The sequence below is a fragment of the Sparus aurata genome, chromosome 3 (assembly GCF_900880675.1).
Source record: "Sparus aurata chromosome 3, fSpaAur1.1, whole genome shotgun sequence".
Lineage (NCBI taxonomy): Eukaryota > Metazoa > Chordata > Actinopteri > Spariformes > Sparidae > Sparus > Sparus aurata.
This window is the reverse complement of record NC_044189.1, coordinates 20,764,123-20,789,228: the sequence shown is the minus strand read 5'-3', so window position 1 is coordinate 20,789,228 and position 25,106 is coordinate 20,764,123. Positions and strand designations below refer to the sequence as shown.

Sequence of the window (25,106 nt, the reverse complement as noted above, 5' to 3'; positions counted from 1 at the left end):
TCTCTCCCTCTGTGAAAGGGCAGCCAGACTCTGAGACAGACAGAATAAGGAATGCAATAACTGGGAATACCCTGATATTCCAGTGTACTGTTCTCGCAAAACACATTTCTCAAAGAAAATGGAGCGTCTCAAAACTGGAGAGAAAATTAAACATATTCCAACGCAGTCACAAAATGTCATCGACAGGATGAGCAAGAAACTGAACACTTACACTACGTGACTCTGTGCAGGATTATCGCTCGTGCCTGAATTATGTCTGACAGAATGAACCGTTACATTTATGAGCTGTGCTGGAGTCACAGGGACGAGGTCAGACTTCAGGGTTTGATCCGGTCTACGGTTAAGTTTAGGAAGATATTTTCAGTTTGTGAAACAGTCGAGACATTTAAGTTGAGGCTCGAGGGAAGGCGGTACACAAACTTTCCATCTCTCACTGTGTTGAGTGCCACAAACAAAATTAACAATTTGTGCTCATGTTGATGAATCCTATAGATTTTATTTAATCACTACTTCACAAACTGTCATAATCCCCGTTTGCCTTTTGGTCAAACAGATTCCAGAACAGCTCAGAAAACAAATCAAAAGATGTTTAATAACATTAAAAGATAATTTGCCTAAAACATTGACAATAAATATTTAAATCTTATTCCTCTGCAGAAGTTTAATGTAGAGCGTCACATCCAATGCAAAGCTCTTCTTTTGTGCATTATGCTTGAATAATAAACATGTAGAAGTTCCCCTGAACTTTATGTAAATATTCATAAGGTTGTGTACGTCCACATTTATTCATCAATTAGTTACATCTGCATTAAATGTGACTTTACATTGATCTTATGACCAAGATGGAATTGTTTACATGTAATTAAAAAGTTTAAAGTTACCTTTTAGGGGATTATTATTATTATTATTATTATTATTCAGGATTAAACTAGTACAAGTATGTTGTTTATACGAGTGAACTATAAAGGGTTTCATGTAGATTTTTGGACATCCATAATCTGAATTCTCGAATCAGACACTTCCCGTCCCAGTCAGAGGATGAAGCCGCTCGTCCTTCCTTGTGATGCAACTGATGCAAATAAACGGGGCAAGTTTTTTTCCCAAAAGCTTCTAACTGAGAGGAAACATTCAACATGCAGGACTCAGATTGACTTGAGCCTGTAGAATAAAACATACATCTGTTGCACCAACAACCTTCAAATACCAATAAACCCAAAAACAGAAAGATGGCAGCTTTAAAAAACAAAACAAGGCCCTTTTTTTTTTTTTCTTTTTTTATTCAGAGGCATTTGACAAGTGGAGCTGTGTGTGAAGGGGAGGTGAAGGGGCACAAGCATGGTTGCAGAGAGGGGGAGGAGGGAATATCATGCTGAAGTTAGATCACTTTTCCAAATAAACTCAGAGACCCAGTCCCTCAAATCTGTCTCATACCAAGAGGGTGTTCCACGTTACACAGCCAAGAAATGCTAACAGAAGAAAACAGCTACCAAATCAGTGAGTGAGTGTAGCAATCTGTGAAAGACAAAATGGGAAAAAAGACAGGACTTGTGTCTATTTTGAAGTCTTACAAATCAGAAACGAAAAAACTGTATTTTCTCATTTAAACTATTCAATGCAAAAAAAAAAAACAAAAAAAAACAAACACGTGATTTGACCTTTTTTCACAAAAAACCCAAGCAAAAAGTTCAAATACATGTAAGCCACACCACCAAAAAATTAGAAAGCAAAAAGAAAAGAACCATCGTTTGAGGATTTCAATTAAGCCAAAAAGAGTATATATAAACACTGAAAGAAAATATTTTTTGACCACTTTTCGATTATTCTCTCAATTCTAAATAGTACATGATTTAGTTTTTCATTCATATCAGGGGGGAAGCATGGGGGAGGCATAGAGGAGGGGGCGAGGGGGGCTAAACTAACAAATAGAAGAATGCCTCTACTTCATATATGTGTCTAAAGAGGTAGATCAAAACAAACTGCGGAGGAGGAGGAGGAGGAAGAGGAGGAGGAGGAGGAGGAAGAGGAGGAGGGGGGGGTGGTTTGGCAGGAAGGAGGCAGGGAGTCAGGGGGTGTTTGGGGGGATAATTTTAAGTATCACTTGTGCCCCTCAGTTAAGCGCGGTGTTAGGATGGCGCGCCCATGAAGAAAGAAGTGTTCGGGGGGATCTGAGGTATCGGTGCGCGCTGGCGCTCAGTGGGGGCAGGGTGGGGTGCCTAGTGCCACAACAACCCCCCACCCCCTCAGCTGAGGTAGACGGCGTTCTACTGTGGAAGCATGGATACACTCAAGCACTTTACCACAATCAACATATTTACATTCGGCATGAAGAGACAAAATGAAATTAAATCGTATATTTAAGCTTTTGGATTTCTTCCATCTTTTCAGTCAGGGGTCCTTCAGTATTTCTGTGTGCCTGTTCGGGCTTCTTTTCCCTGCTTGAGCGACAAACTGAAACATCAAAGTTGCATTTGTGGGTTACAGAGAATGTCTCGTTTTAAATCATCTTCCTATAGCGCAAAACAAAACGAAAGAAAATATATGCGTCTATCAGTGTGACTCCCCCTACCCTCACCATGCAGTGAACGACGTTGACATTAATGGCCTGGCTACAAGGGCCACTCCGAACTGACAAAGCTTGCTCTGTGAAAATAAACCTAGTTGGGCTTGGACCTTGCTGAGACACCGTCTTTAGAGAAGGTGGCAGGTGGTCTGGGAACAGAACCGACAAGAATCAGATGTTCTGCTGACTCCAGAGCAGCGAGTGAAGGGACCGTTTCAGGTCCGCGCTGCCCTGCCCGGACCACAGCCCTCATCGTAGAAAGGCAAAAAGGAAATCTTTTTTTTTTTTGACAAATTAAAGTACCATTACCAATAACAATATCAATCCCAAAACTAAATGGCATTGCTGCAATTATGTACGGTTGGCATTATTTGCATGTCTTAGTTGTTTTGTACATTTTTTTTTTTCCAGAACATGGTGGACCCTCAGGGGAAAAACTGAGGCGAATTTCTCGATACTCCTGTCAGCCGCCAGCTGAGGGGGCGCCAACTCTTGCTCCGGGGCTGCTATGTACAAATAGACTTTATGTACAGGGTCATCTTAAGTCACACATACACATGAACAATGCCGCCTAAAGCACCAGAGTTGAAGGCAAGGTCAGTTGGCAGCTGACCAAATTTTAAATTTTCTTAAAAAAATAAAAATGTTCAAAGACTATCAGCTTTATAAAGTATACAAAATACCACAAAAGCAAAATAAAAAAAGAAAGGAACATTTTTTTCATATATATATGTATATATATATAGAATCATTTTCTTTTTTTTCTTCTGAGGTACTAGATCCTGAGGTAGTTAAGTAAAATGCATATTAAATTGGTTTTCCTGGGCAGCAGCAGTTCGGCACCGTTTCCCTAAGTGTCAGTCATGGCGCTGCCCTCACCTCTAAATATATATTCATCTATGTATATAGGTCTATCTATAAAATGCATCCAAATTTATAAAATGCCACTATCATTACAGGGGCAGGACGCCCAATATAATCCACCCTTTTCAGGGGTCCTGTCCTGAAACAAGAATCTTTCCCCTAAACATGGCCCACCCAATCTGAGCCAACCCTCCCCCAAAATAAACCTCTATGTTGGTCCAACCTGGACCTTGATAGCAATGCCTTTTCCTTTCCACAGAAAACTCATGAGAAAGCTTCATCAACCAATTAAACACTAAGAATAAAAGAAAAAAGAAAAAAAAAAAAAAGAAAAAACTAAATCTGAAGTCAACCAAAACATCTTGTCAGGTTTGAAGTACCACACCGAGGAGGTGATAGGAGGGGGATCCTTATTTCTTCTTTGTGTTTCTAGTGTAACAAGAGGACAAAAAAAAAATATCTAACACACCCGTGGTGGGAGGAGGAGAGCGCTCGAGGGGTGTGTACATGTGAGGGCAGGTGACGTTCATTGGGAGCCCTCAGAAGTACATTCTCATAGAGATGCAGGAAGGTGAGGTGGGTGGAGTTTTAGAGGTGCAGGGTCTCTTATCAGCCACACTTGAAAGGTCATCAAGTAAGACAAGGAGGGGTAGATGTTTGGTTGGGTTCTGATAACCTCTGACCCCTGAGATGAGCATTACGACCCCTTGTCTTCTTATTCTCCCCCCGGACTCTGCTGCATCTGTCCGTCTGTCGAGTCTTCTGGCAGATTCGGTCACCGTTCCTCCAAGTCCGCTGATTCTTCACTTCCTGCGGGGCTGTGGAGTTTGGGTTCCAGATGAGGGCTTAGGTTGCTGCTGCCTCCTCACCTGGGCCAGGATCTCCTGAATCTTCCGCTGGGCCAGCTGGAAGACAAGTGTGACCATCAGACCGCAGCACAAAGTAGTCGAGCCGCTCGCTCACAACGACGACTTTACTCAGGTTTGGTAGTTTTTACAAAGTAACATTAAACCACTTTTCAGCATCAACACGTCTAATTGATTGAAAAGTTTACAGAATTCTTTCATACCAACAGCGATGACTTTACAGTCACCAGCTTTGATTGTATATTTTGATCAGAAGAAATCTGATGAGATCGATTCATTTAAAATATCAAGCAAATCTAAATCTTTTTCTCTCCTGTATCAATAAAACAGGTGAATAAAAAAAGCCTGGCCAGGTGAATCTTTCAGGTGTTTCTTAATTCATTTCCATGCACAAACTGTCACACTGCCTTCACTCTCTTTTAATTAATCATTCATTTATACAGAAACAAACTTCTGGTGGCCCCGCTTTGGGCAGCTCTGGTGTCGATGAAACACTGGATCATGTTGACAATCAGGCAAAACTTTCACGACTTTGCATGACCCCAGCTCAAAGACTGAAATCAGATAAATGTCCCTGGATCATCAGCTCACCTCCATGCAGATGTTTTGTACCACAAGACATTTCTGGAGCTTCACAACAACAACAAAAAAAAGAGTTGCACCATTCTCCTAAAAGGCTGAAGCAGATGGAGACTCACATTTTCTTTCAGGGGATTTTTAAAAGTCCCCATCTTCTGCCATTTTGTTGTGAAGCTCCACGAATGTTTAGTGGAGTAGAGAATAGCTGCATTTTCAGTCCTGGGTGTTCTTAACTTTTGTGTCATGTGCCTCTTTGCCTCCCAAGGCAAAAGTTATCTATTGTCCTTTGCAGAAACCCACCTGACAAGCAAAGAAGTGTCCGCTGATCTTCACTATAACCTGGTCGTTCTCGTCAGGCGTCTGGTCCCTGGGCACCACCACTTCTGCACAGGTCAAGTTCTGCAGCTCGTTTACCTGCAATCACAACGAGAGACACCAAAATAAAAAACTCAACTGGATAAGAGGGCCACAAGTTGACACTGTGCATTTCATTTGTTGGAACAAACTTAATGTCCGTACTAAGCGTAACAACATTCTGGCCTGAGTTTGTGCTGCTAGCGCAGTGATTGATTAATCCTCGTTTACCGTTTTGCCTCCCTTCCCGATGACTCGGCCAGCAGCAAATGAAGGAACCTTGATGTGAGCCTCCAGCTTCACCTCTTCCTTGGGTCCAAAGAAATTCTCTTCCTTCAGCTTGCCAAAGAGACGACACTGAGCCTGCAGTCGGACAGGTTGAAGTACAGATTACTCATGCTGCATTTTGGAGGTTAGACTTTTTTCTTTCCAGGAAATAAGCAAACAAAAACAGAGAACACATTTCTGTACAGGCTGCAGAGACACTCGCATAACTCAAGCACTGCAGCTGCCACAGTCAAATTCTACTGCGCAGCTCCATTCTTTTATATCTACCATCGCTGTGTTGTGTGTTTGTGGCTGTGAAGAGGTACAACACCTTGAACTGAGCCTCCGGAGGTCCACTGATGATCACTTTCCTTAGTTTGGGATCTGCTCCTTCTGCGGGGGCGATCTGAAGGAGGGCAGACAGCCAGCATTTTACAACCTTTACTTATACTTTCAGTTCCCATCAGTCCGATGACAACTGGTTAGACATCAGGAATCAACACGTTACCATTGAGATTCAGAACAGCTCCCGTCCGTCACTCACCTTGATCGAGGCTCCGGCAAAGTGCGACAGCTGTTTGATGTGTTGACCCTGTTTTCCAATGATAGCTCCCACCGCGAGTGCTGGGATGAACAGGTGAACCGTCTCCGACTCTGGGTGTCCCTGCTGGGTATAAACACGTCAGTGCTGCTGTGATCAGGCAGACAGTAACTACAGACCGCTAGCTCGAGTCCAGCCACCGACACACAGATGCAGAGAGAGGATCTAGCAAGAAGCAGTCTGGTTCTAGCTCATGCCCTCCACACATCTGTCTCCTGTTTCATTCCGTTATCCAAAGCCGCAATCTGAGTTTGCCACATGCATCAGTTTAGTCATCCTGCCAGAAAAACAAACAGGTGGAAAGTAGAATCTCAATGTCCTTACACTCCCCTTCCCCCTTTGTAATGTGTCTCATAAGAGACGACATTATTTAAATGATACTGTAAACACGTCTTGTTGTTTCCAGGTCACTTGGGGAGGCAGTTACACCGGAAAAGACGAACAACAAGTAGGCAACACTGTTGATTTTGGATGGAGCCCAATATGCCAGTCAGCGTGTCAGCTGAGGGCACACTAACAACTCGCTTTGGCAGCTTCCAAATCAAGAGAAAGGCTTCAACTGCAGAGGATGTCTAACATGCCGAAAACCCTTCCTAAAAAACAGTAAATGCAGCATGTTTGGCAGAAATGGCGCTACGAAACATCTGGTGAAGCCGATCTAGTAGCCAAGCTACCGTTTCCCTCCAGGAGTCACGTCTCCCCATCCGCCACGTTAACAACTGCACACAATTATGTCCTGCCTACAAGGGTCGAAGATGAAGGGGCAGCTGGAGGTGAACTCTGTGTAGCAGACCCTGAACCCCGCCCTCCCCGAACCCCGCAGCGAGCAGCCACAAGCCGTGCAAAGCACTTCGGGGCGGGTGACTTACAGCAAAGGGCTGGCTGCTCGCCGACAGCATAGAAGCCCAAAATGGCCCCTCAGCCCCATAAGGACTGCACTAAAGGAAAAAAGAAACATGAAATGGAGTTGCTAAAGACCAAATGTCTGCTTTTGTTTTACACGATTGCACTTCTCACCAGCCTGACCCAAGAGTCGCAGAAATATGGAGCTTAGAACCAGCTGGTCCAGGGTTTGTACCAGCAGTGTGTGGAGCAGAACCACTGAACTCTGTGAGGAGTGTGTGACTTACTCCAAACGATGAGCATCCGCCGTGGGCTCCGGGAGGAGGGACGCTGGACATGGAGGGACCCATGCCTGGTGCTCCACTGGGGAATAAACCCAAAGCGTTCAGATTCAAGCCTGGAATCAGGTTCGACTGGAGCTGCAGACAGATGACAACAAATCTATTAACACAAAACCAACGTTCTTGATTTATCAGTCAAAATACAGAATTTCTGAAGCTTCCACAGAGAGTTTTAATCACATTATAGACACGCAAACACAAGCTCTTTTTAAACATTATCAGCATTATCTCCGGAGCGGTGGTTCGGCAATTCTCCGCCGATGGTGATTCACACAGAGCGAAGCATCTCCGGCTTCACGTGTGCAATTCACACAGAAAGCCGGCGCTGCGGCTCCTAAAGAGGCGTGACGTACACGTCATGTTGATGACGTCGGTGTTCCCCCGTCAATTCAAACCCGCGGACAGTTTATAATCATATGGATGCTGTTATAATGTGTAGTGATTGAGATCCTGACCCACCAAACATCCTGGAAAGTGACGGAGTTACGTTTTTCGCGCTAAATGACAATTATACATAATCATCAGTTAACAGGACTCTGACTGTCACTCGCGGGGACGGAGGCTGTTTTCTGCAGGAAAGTTCCCTGAAGTCTCGGTCAGGAGGGCTGATGGTCGCGGTGATTCATTTTCATCACAAATACTCGGTGAGTTAAAGTTTTTGCCGGTGACAGACGCTGTTTTTCGGGCAAAAATGCGAGGAAGAGTCGGGAGGACGGACGCTTCTCCATATACAGCTGTGGTATTTGTTTTCCTCATATAAGTTGCCAAAGACAGTTACAGTTACTACGTTACTGTTGTTTGGTCCTGTAACGTTGCTTTGTGGGACATTTCTCTGTATTTAGTTGAGTGAAGGACCTGTGTAGTTATCAGACTGTCAGACCGACACGCCCTCGCTCCGCGCCTCCGGATTATCCGTTCACACTGGGACGGCTCACCAATAATACAGCCCTGATACTACCTCCAGAGGTGGATCAGCGCCGGAGCGAAATTTCCCCCCTCACAGAGGAGGGTGCGGAGAATTGGTGCAGGATCCCCCGCATGCAAACGGCAGTGTGAAAGAGGCCACACACACACACACACACACACACACTACAGTCCTAATGACCATTTTACTTTAACATCACATTAAACCCATTTTTATTGTGCTCACACCACCACAACTCTGTGAGCCCCAACAGATAGAGGCTGATCACAGGTGTAATATATCAGGGTTTTTTCCAGATGTGCCAATATGATTTTTTTAATGCAGAAAATGTGTGTGGCAATTTATAATTTATAAAATCCTGTGTGTAAAACTGGAATACAGACTGCCTCTATAATATATCAGCACACATATTGATAGAGCCAACACCGGTAACGACATCCCCCACCAAAAAATAAATAAATCCAGCATCAGACTTTACAACCGTTGTGTGATTCCATAGATGGGCGACACATGCAAGGAAAACAAAAAGCTGCAGTCTGCAAGTGGACTTCAAATCCTGTTGACCATAACTGAGCCAATATAAAAAACATTTTGAGTTCCTGCAGTTACAATCTGAAGGACTCTCAAGCACTTCACCCAAAATCCAGTCTGAAACCTTCCAAACATCACAGTGGAGCTCAGAGTGAGAAAAACTGTCGAATCTAAAGTTTTCTCATTTTCTTAGTTAATCCAAACAGCATGCTACATTATGACGAGATACTTCTGAATACATACACGTGTGGTGTGAACAACTCCTTCACCTACATCCAGCATATAAAAACACTACAATAAGCCTCTCCTGACTTTCAACACTTTGTATAAACACAAAAATGTCAAAAAATGTTGGTCACAATTTCTCAAATTGCTTCCTGTGTCCAACCAACAGCCTGAGACCGTTCATATACCATCATACATCACAAAGAGTCCCTGAAATCTGAATCGGCTAGAAAACAGAAATCAGATATTCATTAAGAAAATCTGTGGACAACATATTCCTGCTGGAAAACCATCGTTTCAAAAAGATTCATTAAAGCGTGTATCTACACTACTCAAAAGTAGTTTGATATTTTAGCTTTTCACTTGAGTTTTAATTCATGTTTTGAGAATATTTTTAATGCCCCCCCCAAAAAAATAATGGGACGTAACATTTGACAACATTTGATTGCACACACATCCAAATATCCCCATCAGATTCTGCGTGGTGCATGAAAACGTTTCTGGATATGAAAGTGCCGTTTCCAGATCTGCTGCGCGAGTCAACACCATTATCAGATACACTTCCATGAAACGGTTTCTTTCTGTTACCTGGTCTCTTGTTTTAATACAGTCACAGTTATTCTCTACTGTAGCAGTCCATCTACGTCTGCTCTGAATCAATGAGAACTTGCCATCAGAAGTCAACTGATTCACATTATTGTACTTTATGCTTACGTTCATAGCAGCCATGTCGCTCTCGTAGGATTCTCTGATTTTCTTCATCACCTCCTCCTCTGCTCTTGCACAAGCCTCGATGGGGCCCGTCACTGTGATGGTCCGCTCTGGGTTGTACAGGGTCAGGTCCTGGAGACTGGACCGGACAGAGGCAGGGACATGAGAACAACAGTATTGACACTTTAGTTTTAAACTTTAAATCTGCCATGTTAGGCAGCGCTTTTATAAACGGGGTGTAGAGATTATAGTGAAGTCAGTCTTACGATGAAATTGTGATCTTGGTTCCTGTATCCTGCTCGATCTTCTTCAGGTTGCGTCCTTCCTTCCCAATTAATCTTCCTACGAAGTTGTTGTGTGCAAGTATCTTCAGTGGGATCTCTTCAGTGCTGGGCGAGACAGATTTAATCAAAGTTAGACGCTCCGCAACATTAACAGAATGTTCAGAATCAGATCAGAATCTCTCCTATCAATGTGCATTTTGATCACATGTTCTGGAACATCATTGTGCTTCTTTCACGTTGTACATGCGAGCTCTCGCCAACAAACTTCAGCCGATGACAGACAAATTGCGTCCATCAAATCATGCACAAGTTACAATTCATACTCATCTTGACAAGTAAAAATTTGCTGGGAATTTGAGATGAACAAAATAATTAATTTGTCTCTCATTTCAACCGGGCACAAACTCACAACTTGGTCTCTGCGGCTTCCTTCTGCATGATCTCCATGATGGTCGTACACGCGCTCGAACAGCCCTCGGGGGTGGAGTGAATCGTGATGGGCTTCTCTGCTGCACCTGCATTTTCTTTCCTATGGATGTCGATCCTGGAGGAAAAGATGAGGCAAGGCCAGTTATTTGTAAAGCACCTTGTACAAAAATGGGGCCGTTCAAAATGCTCAACATTAGATAAAAAGGCATCTGTACGAGATGTAGAACGACAGAACAAATCAGTAAGATCCTGTTCGTCACTGTGACGGTCTACTGAAGATAAAAACACAAGGACAGATTTTTATTTTGCGATCGCACTGAAACTTTTAAAGACTCACTTTTAATATTCCAAATATTCTGAAGGTGATTTTTTAAAATTGCAACCTTAGTTTAATCTTCAACATTAGCGACTGAAGCCACAGACTTTTAAAAATCGCTCCTTAATATTATTATGGTATGATAATAAAATGGTTTGATAGTTTAAGGCTGTTCACATTTGGATTTACGTCCCGAGTGATCTGATCACAAGACGACAGCTTCAGCCTGTCAGTTCACACCGGGCATTAAATCCATCTCGACATGGGCTTCGACCTTTTGTGATCAGATCCCACTCCCCCGTTCTATATTCAAATAAAAACACTGGAACAAACAATTACACTTTTTTACTTTTAACAGGAGTCTGGTGACGGCAAAGCAGCAGCCTTTAAACAGTTACCATTTTACTCCTTGCCAAGTTTGATGCGTTTATTGAAATCGTTATATCCTGTGATAAATTATGCGTTAATGGTGAACTTAGTTGAAACCGTCCGTTTAAACAGACAGGCTGGTACAGTCAGTAAGTGATAATAAGGCATCAATGATTTAGAATTTGCCGCTGCCATTCCACTCCACGTGCAACAACTCTTCAAGTTGTTAAGGGAGATACAGCCGTTACCAGTTCAATGGTTAGTCGCAACAGACAGCCTTCATGAATATCTGCTGCCATCTTGAGCAGGTTAAGAGCCCAAACACGATTTGCATCACAGCGATCGGATCTCAAAACGCATCCTCTGTGCATCGTTAGAGTGTTCACAGCTCAACGGCTGTCCACTTGTGATCGGATCATTCTGAACATGTTGATAGCAGCTCTGAACAGCCTCCTTCTCGTTTTCTATAATCTGCATGAGTGGGAGCACTCAGACGCTGAAAACAAGAGGACAGAGGACGGAGCCCTGAGGCGCTCCACTCAGTGTGTAACCACCGGTGGAGGATTCAATCAGTTTAGCTTTGTGTCAAAAAGGTCACGTCCAGTTTTCCAGCCCGTCTAATATGTTGTGGATGACATTTTCCAATCGAGCATCAAGATCTAATAAAACCAGATCTAACAAACATAAATTTTTCACTGCAAGCGTTTAAATGGGCGTCGTTTAAGATGATAAAACAGCCGTCTCTATGCTGCCGACTCAAATGAATCAAAACAAATGTTTAGGGCCAAAAGGGCGTTAAAGCTCTTGGGGAAAAACGCCTTTTCAGTTAATTTACAAAATGACACATACATATAAAGCTCACTAATGAGCAGTTTAAGTTATTTTTATGAAGTGGCTTAATAACTTCTGCTCCATTTTCCACAAGCTCTGAAAAGTGAAAAGTGAAATCCTCCTCATGCAGCGTCGCCTCAGATGTCCGTGTGTCATCAGATCATCTGCACAATTGCAACAAACATGGCACATTGTCCTCCGTCAGTATACAGTCAGAAAATTGTTGCACTAATTAAACTAGTTTTAAATGGATACCACCTCTACCTGACAGAGGAACAAGCTTCTGTCAGTGACACAGGATCTAAATTCATTGCATGAATTACTGGATAAAAAGTCAAGGACTTCTGACTCAGGTGTGCCAGCGTGTCAACAGCTGCAAATATGGCATCATTAATGTTTCTGTCTATCGTGTCTGAAGGACCGCGTTGCATTTCTCAGTTCTAAATCTCATTATGAACCTGGAATTTTATTTCCGCTCCGTAAGCATTCAATTTTTACCACTGGCCTCTCGCTCATACCAGAGATGGACTTTGCCTCTTTGGAAGGAAGAGAAAACAGCTGGTGTCAGTGTAACTCCTGACCTCTGTGTACTCACTTTGAGTGGGTCTGTTTGGTGATGTTGCGGATGGTATTGCCTTCCTTGCCGATAATTGCCCCTACAAACTGCGTGGGAACCATTATGCGCAGCGGGATGATAATCGGGTCTTTGGGCCGGGCGCCTAAACCTGGAGAGCCGGCGCGAGGGGGTCCGCGGGCGCCAAAGCCTCTCCTGCCCCCTGCTGGAGGACCCTCTGCAGAAGCCGTCTCATCGGGGATGTAGGACACTTTCAAGGCGTAGTTCTCCATCATGGATCCGTTCAGTTTCTCCATCGCCCTGTGGAGCAAGTGATGTCAGCGTCTGAAACTCTTGATCGCCAATGATTGTGTGTGATTTAAAGGCACAGAGGGGACTTTGAGTGAGATGGATCAACTGCCAAACTAATTTCTGTTGAGGCAATCAACATAAAAATTCCTGTTTAAGTGCTTTCCCAGCTCCTCATCAATGGGAGGATCCAAGGACGAGGGGGCATTAAAACAGAAACTAGAGGTTTTGGTACCAACTGATACAGTTTATGTCTTAACTAATGGACACAAAGAACGAGGAGAAGAGACCTCCTATCACGCCCAACATCCTGAGGGGGAGTGGCCGAGCATCACGTCCAAATTCACTCCAACCTCAAGCCTGCAGTCACCTCATACAGGTGTGACTACTTAGAATGGAGGATTTGTTTTAAGGGTGAAACAATCAATCAATCCTGAAGACTTCTACAACCACTCGTGCAGAGAACAACATTGTAGTATGATACATGTACACCAGGGGGCACCAGATGGCTAATTTAACCCCCCCTCCCTTCCTCTCACACACACACACACACACAAATATACACTCCCCCCTCCTCCCTGCCATCATTGCATGTCAAATCAAACTAGACTGGTTGTTGGAAGGAGGAAATCAGGTGTGCTGCAGGAACACGACAGGAAGTTTGTCGAATTTCTAATGGACAAAGCTGCGTAAAGTGAAAAACCTCAGCAGATTCACATCGAAGCCATCAAGACAGATGAGACGGAGGGTCATCACGTGAAAATACTGCGTGTGTGTGTGTGTGTGTGTACTCACAGCCTGGCCTGGTCCTTGGCTGCATATCGAACGTTGACTACCGCTGTCTCTGTGTCAGTGTTTACTGTGAGGGAACACACAGCAGAGTCGATTCACACACGCTCAGTGACACAATATAGCACTGTGATACTTTTGCATGGTTCAACAATTACAATTTCACTACTCTGGGAAATCTGCAATGATTTATTTTTAATCTAAAAAAAAAATTTAATGATTGAGGTTGTAGAGGAAAAAATTAAAAAAATGTGAAAATCACATTGTGGATGCAGTGTGAGGTTTGTGTTGCAGCAAGATGGTGGAATTATATTTTTTCGACACAAAAGCTTTAACATGTGCGTATTCACCTTGTTCACAGTTCTCTACTGAACCATACTGAGCAAGCATACCATCCAAAACCTAAAAAGAGAAAGAGAAAGAGAAGCTGTGATTACTCAGAGACTTTGGAGGCTTTGACCAGAACCTGTTAGTGAGCAGAAGCCATCTATGGGAACCAGCCCAGCTCGCTGCAAGGACACACTCCATTAATTCTGAAACCCAGGGTTGAATGTTGAGTTACGTGGATAAATTTGCTGCCTTCTTGTAAAAGCCTGTCCATCTCAAATTATGACTCTTCCCTCAGGGCGCTCACATAGAGCTCCAGGTACATGGCAGGGTTTTATAACATTTTTAAAAAGTCTTTATTTGAAATAGCCGTGTTAGAAAAAAATAAATGTTAGATTTTCAGTCAACTATCGGCTGTTCATCTGACTATACACAGAGATTTATAACACAATTTCAGGAAACAGATCTTTTAATCTATGGATGCTTTTGCTTGTTTTTAAAACGGTTGGTAAAAATGTTTAATACAGGTTTAAAAGGATTCAATACATTTTTTTTTAAAAACTAAGCATAGTGGAATCACAAGCACAAAGAGGGAAATGTCAAAAATCAGAACGTGCGTTCAGAAGAAAGCCACACTATGCTGGCCACCTGCCCAAACGTAGAGACCACAGGATTTTAATTCATAGATGTGATCAACTGTGGGCGAGAGGGGGAGCGAGGGTTCTAAGCTAAGCTAAGACATCCGACCATGCTCAGTCCAAACGCAGAGGCCACACCCCCAAGAGCTCAACCCCACTTTCTAGCCAACAAGCATGCGTCCCTGCCCCCCCACTCCACCAACCCACCAACCGAGCAACCTCCCGCCTCCCTGCCATCTCCACTCCCCATCATAGGCTGCTCCAGCTCTGATATGAGTTCCCTGAAGCCAACAGTGGCTGGCTGCTGGCTGGCTGCGCAGCCTGTCCGTCCACCGAGTCTGACCAATGGGAATCCAGGCCATTCAGGAAAGGGTGGGGTACATTCCAGCAGGAAGCAGTGGCTGGGGGAGGGGTGCGAGTTCATGCTACACATTCTGTGAATCGGTGCACATGGAAGGGAAGGGGAAGCAGTCCCGGCCCACCCACTACAGCTTGTGAACGCGCCACTACTCTTACGATTCTCTCGCTGTAGGGCTTCACACACTGTGACCCATTGTCTTATCTACCTGATAAGATACATAACAAGGCCTTTGCATCAAAAGATTTCTTTCTATTCCGTTCGATCATTCTTCTCTCCCCTCCCCCTCTGAGGGGAACAAACCTCCATGTCACCTTTTGAGAAAGCAAACAGCTCGCTCGCCACATACAAGGAACATGGGTGGATCTCGAGCTGCGTTTGAGGAACATGCATAGGCAAAAGCGAGCCCACCATTACAAAACACTGAGCCTGTCCGTAGCCATTTGATCACAGTGAGTGGATCAGGCTGCAATCTAAAGCCGTGTGTTGACCTTACAATCTCACCATTTTGAATACTGAACAATTCCATGAGACAATTCTCATCAGGCTAACAATGCCTCACAGACCATAAAATTAAAATGAAAAAACACTACAAGCGCCTGCTATCACAGCTAAACCTCTGCAGAGGGAAAAAAAAAAAAAAGAAGTCACGTAGAGCTGTTTTACTGAGATTCAACACTTAAGTCAGCAGTGAGAGTTTGACACAAATGATTTCTGTAGCAAAAAAAAAAAAACAAGCGTTTGTGAAATTTGCCGGACAACTTTAAAATGTTGAAATTGAAGCTCAAATAAATGTACACGCACCCACATGAGTAGAATGTGTAACAAACGTTGGAGGGGTTTTTAAATCAAATGCACAAAAAGACATCACACACACACACACACACACACGACTGTTGCTCACTTTTTCTCTCACTAATCAGGCGGTGGCCTTGAAACCTGACCACGTCACAGCTCACCAATTCTACTGATACTATTCATTTTTACGTGACATGTTCTTGCACATTAACCCTTTATGGACACAGTGGGTTTTACTTGAGATAAAAAAATAAATAATTAAAAGTAAAAAAAGACTGAGCGTCAGCTTCAACTTTAACTCCGCTGTCGGTCCATTAACACTCATCTGAGCTCCGCGTCATGCAGCAGGAGACAGTTTCTGCAGGATCAACTTAAAGATGGTTTTCTAAAATATTTCAAACAAAATATTTGTCAGTGTATTTTTGCCTGAAATGCCAAAAAGGTTCACAAAAAAAAAGATCATGGCCAATTTTCAAGCAGTTTAAAGGTCACCTTTGTTGGAATATGGGTTTATGCAACTCCTTTATGAGAGGATTAACAGCAAGTCAGGAATTTTGATTTTAGATTTTCTTCTTGATGTTGGAGGTTTCTCTGCAACCACACTTGAATACAAACTGCTCGAACTCAACATGGCAAAAATAAAAAACTGAAATAAGGGCTTCCATGGCCGACACACTCAAATGTATTCAGTGTGTGTAACGTACATGAGTGTTAGGAATCAGGAGGGTAAACGAATTTGTGTTGTAGTTTGTTACTGCGTTACGAATTACTCAAACAATATATAATTATATTCTTAAGTTCTTACACACCTCAAACTACATACTGAAGATCCAGATGGTTCAATCTCTTACAGACTCGAACCTGAAACTTAAGAAGCTTCGAACACCGAGTGTTTCTCGCAGGGACAGGTGTGTTGGATCGTACAGGTGCAGATTTTATTTTCTGCACAGTCTCAAGAAATCGCTGACACGTTTTATTCTAAAAGAAAATATATATACTTTTTTTTTTAAGTGTATGAAATAGACAAAATAATTAATATCCCATGACCCATGTATGGACAGCCAGGGGAGCCACATCACATGAAGCATGAATGTTTCACAGCACTCCCGACAATACACTCACACAATATTTCCTTTTTTTTTTTTTGCAAGGACACAATTTGAAAAGGCTTTCGCTTTCAACCTAGCACATGTGATCAGTGCTGAAATCAGCATGACAGAACAGTTTAGGAACGTTTCCCATTGAAACACAGCGGCTCCTGTGTGGCCCGACAATCAAATTCAAATCAACAGAAAGCTTTTTCAAAGTGCTCTGAAAACACGCTTTCAGGTAGCCAACATCTGAACCTATATCATGTTGAGAAAGATCACGTGACGGCTTAAAGTTTCCCATGTGAGTGACCCTACAGGATCCTACTTTTGTGAAAGACTGGATTTTTCTGAAGTCCCCCAATGTCTCTGCTTAGTTAACCGTGACCAACCATCTACTGTGCAGCTACATTGAACCAATTCAACCTCGCGACCTTCGTTATCAAACTTCCAGTGGTATTTTCAAATCATTTCTGCTCTACCAATCACAGTTTGGCCCATCGCTTGGTGCATTTCACCGGCCTGAGCTGCAGCCTTGTTCAAACGAATCATCAAGCGCCTGCTCAATTGAAACCCAAACGGGGGGCAAGGTGACTCCAGAGGCCACTAAATGGGAGCCCAGTTGGACTGCCCGATGGTGCCCCGCCCTGGAAGCAGTTAGCACTCACCTCCCACTGCATGTGAGGCGGGATGTTCCTGATCTGCAGCTTACAGTTCCTGGAGAGAGAACAAGGGAGCGAGAAGGGTGGGGGATGGATAAAGGAGGAGGGAGAGAGGAAATTGATGAAGGTAGATGGGGGAGAAGAGGGGAGAAAGACAGTTAGTAGCTGACAATACAGAGGGTACAATGATGAATATATATTTTTTTTTAAATGAAAGAAGGGATTTTATTCAAAAACAAAGCAGCTCTTTATTCCCTCTGCCATCGAGTGAGACAGACCAGGGTGGAGAAGCTGTGGATATGACTCCTGCTTTAAATCCCTTCCCAACACAGCAGGTGCACTGAGGCACCCTGGGTAAAAAACGTGGGAGGAAGTGATGGAGAAAAAAGGAGGCAAAGGGGTGATTAGGAAATCACCACTGGGTGGCCTAAATTGAGTCGAGGGTGCTCAAAATCAAAATTACGCTGCAACACACACACACACACACCACGCCCTTCGTCTCAAATCACCAAACGTCACACAGAGAAAAGAAACATGACAAGTGAAGCATCAAGGAGCAGAAAAGGTATACCGTCTACACCCTTTGAGTCCAGCATGCGCCCTGTTGCACTGCATCCTCAGAGGTCGACCTCTGCAGGACTCAAACACACTTTTTTCAACCAAAATAGACACTTATCCAGGAGCATCCAGCTGCACTAACAAAAAAATTATAAATAATAATAATTTTTTTAAAAAGGTGGGGAGGGGGTGGTGCAGGTTCCAAACACAAACCAAAGGCAATCTCCGCACGCCACGTCGCTCTAAATGGGAAGAATCAAAATTGCGTGCTTGTTCGTAGAGAGTGTGCACAACACAAGCGAGTGGAGATGAGCAGCTACAATGGTGCTGCTGTGCTCCGTCACTAGAAACAAGCAGAGCAGACGTCCCCAATTCATCCTTTTAGCATGAAGGTTTGTCTACAGCAGCATGAGCACAGTGGCCATGTGCTGAGGTCCCTTGGACAATGGAACTTGTGGATCAATGAGTCAACAGAGTTTCACAAGTAGTCCGCCTGTGCATGTGGATGTTGTATAAAAAATGTGCGAAGAGTGGAGGCCATTCCAAAGTCCCCTGCCCGCCTGACACGCACGAACCTACAGGAACAAAATGTACATATGGCTCGAGAGCTGGAGCATGAAGAGAAACACGCACACACAAACCCTGACCCCGACCGACTTCCACACCAGCCTCACACTCGCTACACATACTTGACACATATGCAGCCAATTTAACTTAGTTTCTAGACATTTTCTGCATTTTCTGTCTTCTGTATGAAACTTAGAGTTACACCACACACACACACACACACACCTCCTGTTCTTTTCCACAAGCTTCACTGAGCTGTTAAATGACGTCTAAAATGAAGCTCATCTATTAGCTCTACTGCTAATGGCTGTTTTGTAATCTGCTGTGTAGGAGATAGCACCTTACAACATGAGGCATTTTATAAAACTGACTTTACGCCATGGAATCAAATTTACAATACAAAAAAAAAGGCATAGACCAAAAAGGACATTTAGAGGGAAAAAAAAAAAATGTGCACACAAGATCTACAGTCAAATTAAAAAAACTAAAAACACAGTGCACATGTGCAACCAGGGCCGCAGTACTTTAAATTCCTCGGCTTGGCCACTACGACCATAATCAAGCCAACAGCAGTTCAACAACATATTCAATTTGAGGCATTAGGGAAATACTTAATTCTAAATGGGCAAATTGTAAAGAATATTCTCAAATAACTTCCAAGAGGAATTCCAGCCCTTTCCGGCCCACCGTGCCATTCCTGGCTGATCCGGCCCCCTCTCCCCACACATTCTGTATGCTCTGCATTGCGGTGGGAACGCCAAGCGAAATGTGCAAATGCACCGAGCACTTCCAGTCGGATTAACCTATAGCTCCACACACACACACACACACACACACACACAGAAGAAGTCAGCCAGGGTATGGAGTGGGGGTGGTATACATTCCCCAGCCTTTGATTTGGGGAGGGGGGGAGGAGGTGTGTGTGAATGGGGTGTGGTGGTGTTGGGTGGGGGGGGGTGACTAGCTAGCCCTGTTTCAAGCAAGGGTAACAAGGGCCCTCTCTGCCCTGTGGGGGTGGGGCCCTGTTGCCATGGACACGGACAAGTCCACTGACAGGAACATGTAGAGCGGGGGTTAAAAGTGGGAGGGGGAGGGAAGGAGTGACTAGGGTTGGCTCGTCATGTGATGGCCAGAAGGAGGCCAGGCCCCTTCCTCACTTTAAAAAAAATATGTTTAACTATTATTATTATTTTCTTAAAATGGCCCAACGCTCTACACGTTCGCCCTCTTGACTCGCCACTCAGCTGAGAACGACAGGCCGCCACCATCAAGACACACGCCTGCACCATGACACTGCACCACACCTGCGTTAACCCCCATTCTGCAGATGTCCATTCTCGCGGCAGCACGCTTTAACGGCAGAGATGGTGAGGGACACACGAGATCTGTGCTCAACGCCCATCCACACCCACCCACTGCTCAGTATGCAGAGGTTCTGAATGACTGAATTCCACGCAGTCTGGTTTCCGCTGCCTTCTCACAGGCCTAAATGCAAACGGTGCACCCAATAAGCTACGTTCAACACTCGTGTTTGGTTAGAATTATTTGGAATTCCCTCAGAGAATTCCAATGAGTTGATCATCAACAGTTAGGAATGACTCAACTTCAGCAAAGACTGTTACACATTTGCGTCTACCTCTCCACTTCACAGAAAATACATTTTATGCATGTTAAAAAAAAGAACTGAAAAAAAGAAAAGCGAAAACACAATGGGATACTGATTTGAGTCTAGGAGAAAGGTTAAAGGAACCTCTGCCTGCAGTCTGGGTAAAACAAGGGGCCACATTCATAATTCTCTGGCACCCCAAGTCTCCGTCCCAAAGCCCCGTTTTCGCAGGTGGGGCCCCACAGTGACCCCGTGACCCAGAATTCCTGTAATAAGAACCAGGAGCCATTCCTACAAAAACAGCACTGATATTATCACCGCTATTGTCTCCATTTAAAGCTGTACCTTTGATGCTAGCTTTAATTTCTTTTTTTCCCTTTTTTTAAAAAAAAAAAAAGAAAAAAAAAAGACAAGGGGGCTGAAACTTGACACCATTTCCTGAGAACTGCTACGCTATACATGTTGTAAATAAGTCCAAGATGTGTACATACTTGATGTACGTTTCCACTCTCGCCCAAGGCGCACACACACACACACACACACACACAAAGCGCGCGCACACACACACACACACACACGGGGCCTCCCCTCCTATAGCCATGTCATTTTCTCCCCTTCTGCACATGTGACTAGGCGGGTATGTGCATGTGGGGAAGGGCAAGCTACATTTATTTTGTTTAATTCATCCATAACCTGACCCAGGAAGTGAAGTGAGCGCTTACACAATAATAAACACTCCTGCATCTCAAGCTAACCTTATAATTTAAAAAAAAAAGGGTCCAACTACATTTTTGCAAAGAACATTTTAAAAAACAATTAACAGTAAGCAAACATTATGCAAGAATCTGAATCTGTACTTTTGTAATTATCTGGGTCAAAACTGAAAATATAATGTCATTTTAAAATCAGGTCAATTGTGAAAAATTAGACAGTTTGGATTTAAATGTAAATACACCTGTAAGATTCTGATTAATGCTGGATTTTCTTATTCCTACGCAATTTAAATGCCTTCTCAGAATTAAAAATTAAAAGAATAAAACACACAGTACATTGTCAAGAGTGTGTGGGTGTCATCTTTAAATGCCGGATAAAAACATTTTTAAATAAAATAAAGCAAAGCACACACAAACATTAGCAGAAGTCAGGCAGGGTGAATGTAAATGACCACGAGCTGGCTGAGAGCTCTGATAACTATGAAAAGACTGCAGTGTTTCACATGTTTTCAATTAGCTGGATTTAGTTTGTGTTGCGTTGTTTAAATGCACACTGTATATTTTCATGAGTCACTATTGAGCGCAGCAGATGTTGTGCTAATCACTGGAGATAATTCTGGTGGGCTTCTGACCACGACCATGACCGGCCCAGAAGAATGTACATTAAAGTATTTGATTACGTGACGCAGTTTGGGCGGCGTGAAGCGCTACGCTCCATAGTGTGTCACCCAACGCAGCTCTGTCGTCAGGAGCCCCAAACTGTAGCCGCCCCACCTTGGTGTCTGTCTGCTACGGCACTTCCCCTTCCTGATGGGTTCAAAGGTTAAGCCATGGTGATTGGCCGAGCCCCCGGTTGATATTTGCAGGTTGGAATGCAAAAGGGGCCCCTGTGTACGAGTGCGTGTTGTGTGGCTGTACTCGGAGTGCTGTTCCCATTGACGACTACCATGTTCCATGTTGTAAAGGGAGGGCACGTTTATTCTTTTCTTTTTTTAAAAAAAAGTGTGGCTGAAACTCGACTCTGTTTGCTGCCACAGCCAACACAGCAGGCTGCACTGTAAAAGACAGGGCAACGTCACCACTCCTTCATGATGAGGGATTTATTTTATTTTATTATTTTTTTTATTTTTTGGGGGGGAGGAAGCTTTTCGTGATTTGACGTGAAATCCCCTCAATAGCTCACCTGGTTTATTTATCCAAGCTACAATTTATATGATCAGCCCAGCAGCTGGCAGGGAGCGCCTGCGTGACCTTCAGCTGGAAAATACATTTCACGTCAAGGCGTCAGAAATTCCCTGTTAGAGCCACATTCACATTTTAAACACTTTCCAATCAATTTACACCACGTGTTACAGTTACAGAGCTGCACGTTTCAGCTCGACTCTCTGAATTCTAATTACGCAGCGTAAAAACAGCAGATTGGTCAAACTTTACAGAAAACAAGCCACGCATTTACGTCTAATGCCCCAGAAATCCTTCCAGCGATTTCCAGGCAGGAGCCATTTCACATTTAATTCAAGAAAACGTTTAATTGTGGCCGAATTGCGTCACCAGCTAAAATTACGCACACAGCGGCAAAAAGCACCAGTATTTTACGTTCTCCGCACAGATTACGCGCAGCACGCAGAAAATATGTATGCTACACTTTGTAAAAATCATCCACTGACACACGACACGGGGGTCTAACTCTGAAACTAAGCTTTTCCGTGACTTGGGCCCCAAACCTCCCATTCCACTCGCGTTTGGGAGTCCATCTCATGCAACAGCAGCACAATGTGCAGAGGAGGGCGGAAGCGCAGGGCAGGCAGGGAGAATGACGGGCAGATCCTTCTCAAATGGACGACTCCACAAGGCCTGCACGCCTCAAACCCAGCCTGCACTCACTCTTGCAACACATTTCAGCCAGCACAAACCGGGCTTTAAATAATCGGCCCCGAGGTTGGAGCTCGAATAATATCAAGTGGTGTGCGTACACAAGAAAATAGCAGCGAGAAAATGCAGACATGTTGCTGCTTATACCCAAATGTACGACGGTTTTAGGAGCACCCCACAGTCATGGCGAGAGGAGGAGGGCTCCACCATACGCCCCTTTCATCTGACCCCAGAGCAGCCAGGAGAAAAGATCCAGCGTTCAGCAAATATCACAATACTCGCAACACTGAATTAACACAGCTCGCCAGCAGCACACAGGCACGTGAATGGCGAATATGAGGTTGTGAAAAAATAAATGAATGTGCTTCTGCTGGAAAATGGCTCGAAAAACACAGAGAGGAGCTCCACGAGTCCAACCAGCAGCACAGAATTAAAGTCGACCTACCTTTGACGTTTAGGGACCGAGTGCTCCACTTCGAGAAGTTTCCCATGAAGTTCAACTTTACCTAAAATTAAAAAATAAAATGCAACAATTAATTTAATTAAACCTTTGACCCCCTAAAAACACCCCCGCCTCCTCCTTCTCCTCCTCTTCCTGTATTTCTGGCCAGTGTTTAATATTCATTTTAATGAAGGGTGTGTGGATATAAACGTGAACATGGATCCTTCCTGGGTGTTTTCAGCTCGGTGTCATGTGAGCAACACAAATTCATGAAAAGTGTGCGAGCCACCAACAGCACGAGTGACCAAAATGAGCCAAACGTGAGCACACGTCGTGGTTTTACACGAGTTTGGAGCTAAAATGGCACGAATCGTGCGTGTGCAGGCCCAAGTGGAAATTAACAACAAACCAGGAGACGATGGCGGTGGTACGGAGCAGCTCATGGTCGTGTGGCTCTGTTAGTTGGCCTACATTTGACCAACACAATTAAACCACCTGGTGTGTCAGCATGGGCGAAAATGGCTTCACAACGTAGCGAATTGTGGCCACTGGAGAGGCCCGGAGCGTGAGACCCGGGTACGAGTGTGACTTCAAACTCAAACTGGTAAAAGCAAGTCCAACACTTGGGCACGATGTGGGGCAGAGGCCGAGGTGGGCTGTGTGATAGAGCCCACAATGAGGTTCAGTCCACGGCGTCCACAGCCTCGCTGCCCTGGACGGCACAGAACCTGCGTTAGGGGCGCGATGGCAGTCTCATCCCCCGTGATTGTGTTTACTCGACCATTTTATCAAGCTACACTCAGGGAAATTACAAGATTTCACTCGAACCCAGGGCAGCGATTTGTCTGAGCCCACGGTGTCAAAAGGCCAAGTAAAGGTTGTGTGAGAGAGAAAGAAAGCTGGATACACCCCCACCCTACAGGCGAAGCCCGAGCGAGCTCCACACAATTGCAGCAGTTCGTGCGTCTTTTCAAATAACACTTTTTTTTTTAAATGCCACAAAATGCCTCACCTGAAAGAACATCGATGGCCTTCATCGCAGCTTTCTCGTCCAGGCAATCCACAAACGCATAGCCAGTTTTGAGAAGAAATGGACCACTGTGCGGAATCTTCCACTGCTCAAAGATAGTTTCGAAGTCCTCCTCGCTCGCCTCAGCGCTCACGTTGCCGATGTATAGCTTATTCATGTTCTGCGCCGAAAAGGGACAATCTTTACGCTGAGGGAGAGACAGTTATTTGCTCTCACGGATGTGCAGTGTTTGGAGTAGCCTAAATCGCCTTTACTACTACGGAGTGGCTGTGGCGTGCTTCCCGGTCGTTCAAGCCACAGATAGATTTAAACTGGCAGCCTCACAGTGCGTTCGCTCTCCCTCGCCCCTCTGTCTCTATCGCGCAATAAATAAATGCTCAATTATTAATCTCGTGTCTCCAAACGATGGCGGGCTGGGTGAAAAGGAGGAGAAACTACTTTGTGTCTTCCTCCAAACCCCTTGGCAAAGAGACAGAGAATGTCACACACGGTAAGGCTGGCGCCCGCCTCTAAGTCTAGAGCCTAGAATAAGAAGAAGAAGAAGGGGGAGAAAAAAAAATCCTCTGCTATTCCGGCTTTTTGAATGAGCCACGTGTTCAAACTACAAATCAGCCCACACGTGAGGAATCCCAATTGCTCAATTAAGTATTTGGGATTGGGGAAAATTGCACGGGAATCTGGGGTGGGGACAGCGGAGGGGAGTGGAGAAAAAAGGAGGGGAAGAGTGGATTGGCGTTGGGAAAAAACCTGGCGAGCTATGTGCGTAAAGGGATTCCGTGAGAACCCAGTGTATCTTTACTAGAATCACATTCGTGTGCCTTTCTCTGCAAAGCCGCGATTCTCATTGGCCGGTTGCGGAATAGTAAAACGGCAGTGCGCTCACGCACGCCCTTAGCAGGG

At 44.3% G+C, this 25,106-nt stretch overlaps 1 protein-coding gene across 5 annotated transcripts; it reads right to left on the bottom strand.

Annotated features, from left to right (window-relative positions):
* Positions 1–1,663: 1,663 nt before the first annotated feature.
* On the bottom strand, positions 1,664–25,052 carry igf2bp3 (insulin-like growth factor 2 mRNA binding protein 3). 5 transcript variants are annotated; one of them, XM_030412352.1, is made up of 16 exons: positions 24,189–25,052; positions 23,180–23,240; positions 17,425–17,473; positions 13,898–13,949; positions 13,554–13,617; positions 12,492–12,770; positions 10,361–10,495; positions 9,934–10,056; positions 9,671–9,806; positions 7,222–7,353; positions 6,961–7,029; positions 6,035–6,157; positions 5,822–5,896; positions 5,446–5,586; positions 5,170–5,274; positions 1,664–4,329 (listed from the first exon to the last, which is right to left on the bottom strand). In XM_030412352.1, exons 1-16 carry the CDS (start codon positions 24,361–24,363, stop codon positions 4,228–4,230), a joined length of 1,821 nt encoding a protein of 606 aa, XP_030268212.1. In that variant the 5' UTR covers positions 24,364–25,052; the 3' UTR covers positions 1,664–4,227. The 5 variants fall into 5 exon arrangements, with proteins under 5 accessions (XP_030268212.1, XP_030268211.1, XP_030268213.1 ...); XM_030412351.1 differs by having other exon boundaries at positions 5,170–5,283; positions 5,455–5,586; positions 24,189–25,046; XM_030412353.1 differs by having other exon boundaries at positions 5,170–5,283; positions 5,455–5,586; positions 6,035–6,154; positions 24,189–25,046.
* Between the last annotated feature and the right edge of the window lie 54 nt (positions 25,053–25,106).

What these genes read in the sequence shown, in the direction of transcription:
- igf2bp3 (XM_030412352.1), bottom strand. Translation starts at nt 24,363, where the DNA reads ATGAATAAGCTATACATCGGCAACGTGAGCGCTGAGGCGAGCGAGGAG. An exon ending in CGAGCAGCCAGCCCTTTGCT is followed by an intron (nt 6,158 to 6,960) that starts GTAAGTCACCCG and finishes GTTTATACCCAG; the next exon opens with CAGGGACACCCAGAGTCGGA. An exon ending in GAGGCAAAACGGTAAACGAG is followed by an intron (nt 5,275 to 5,445) that starts GATTAATCAATC and finishes CAGGTAAACGAG; the next exon opens with CTGCAGAACTTGACCTGTGC.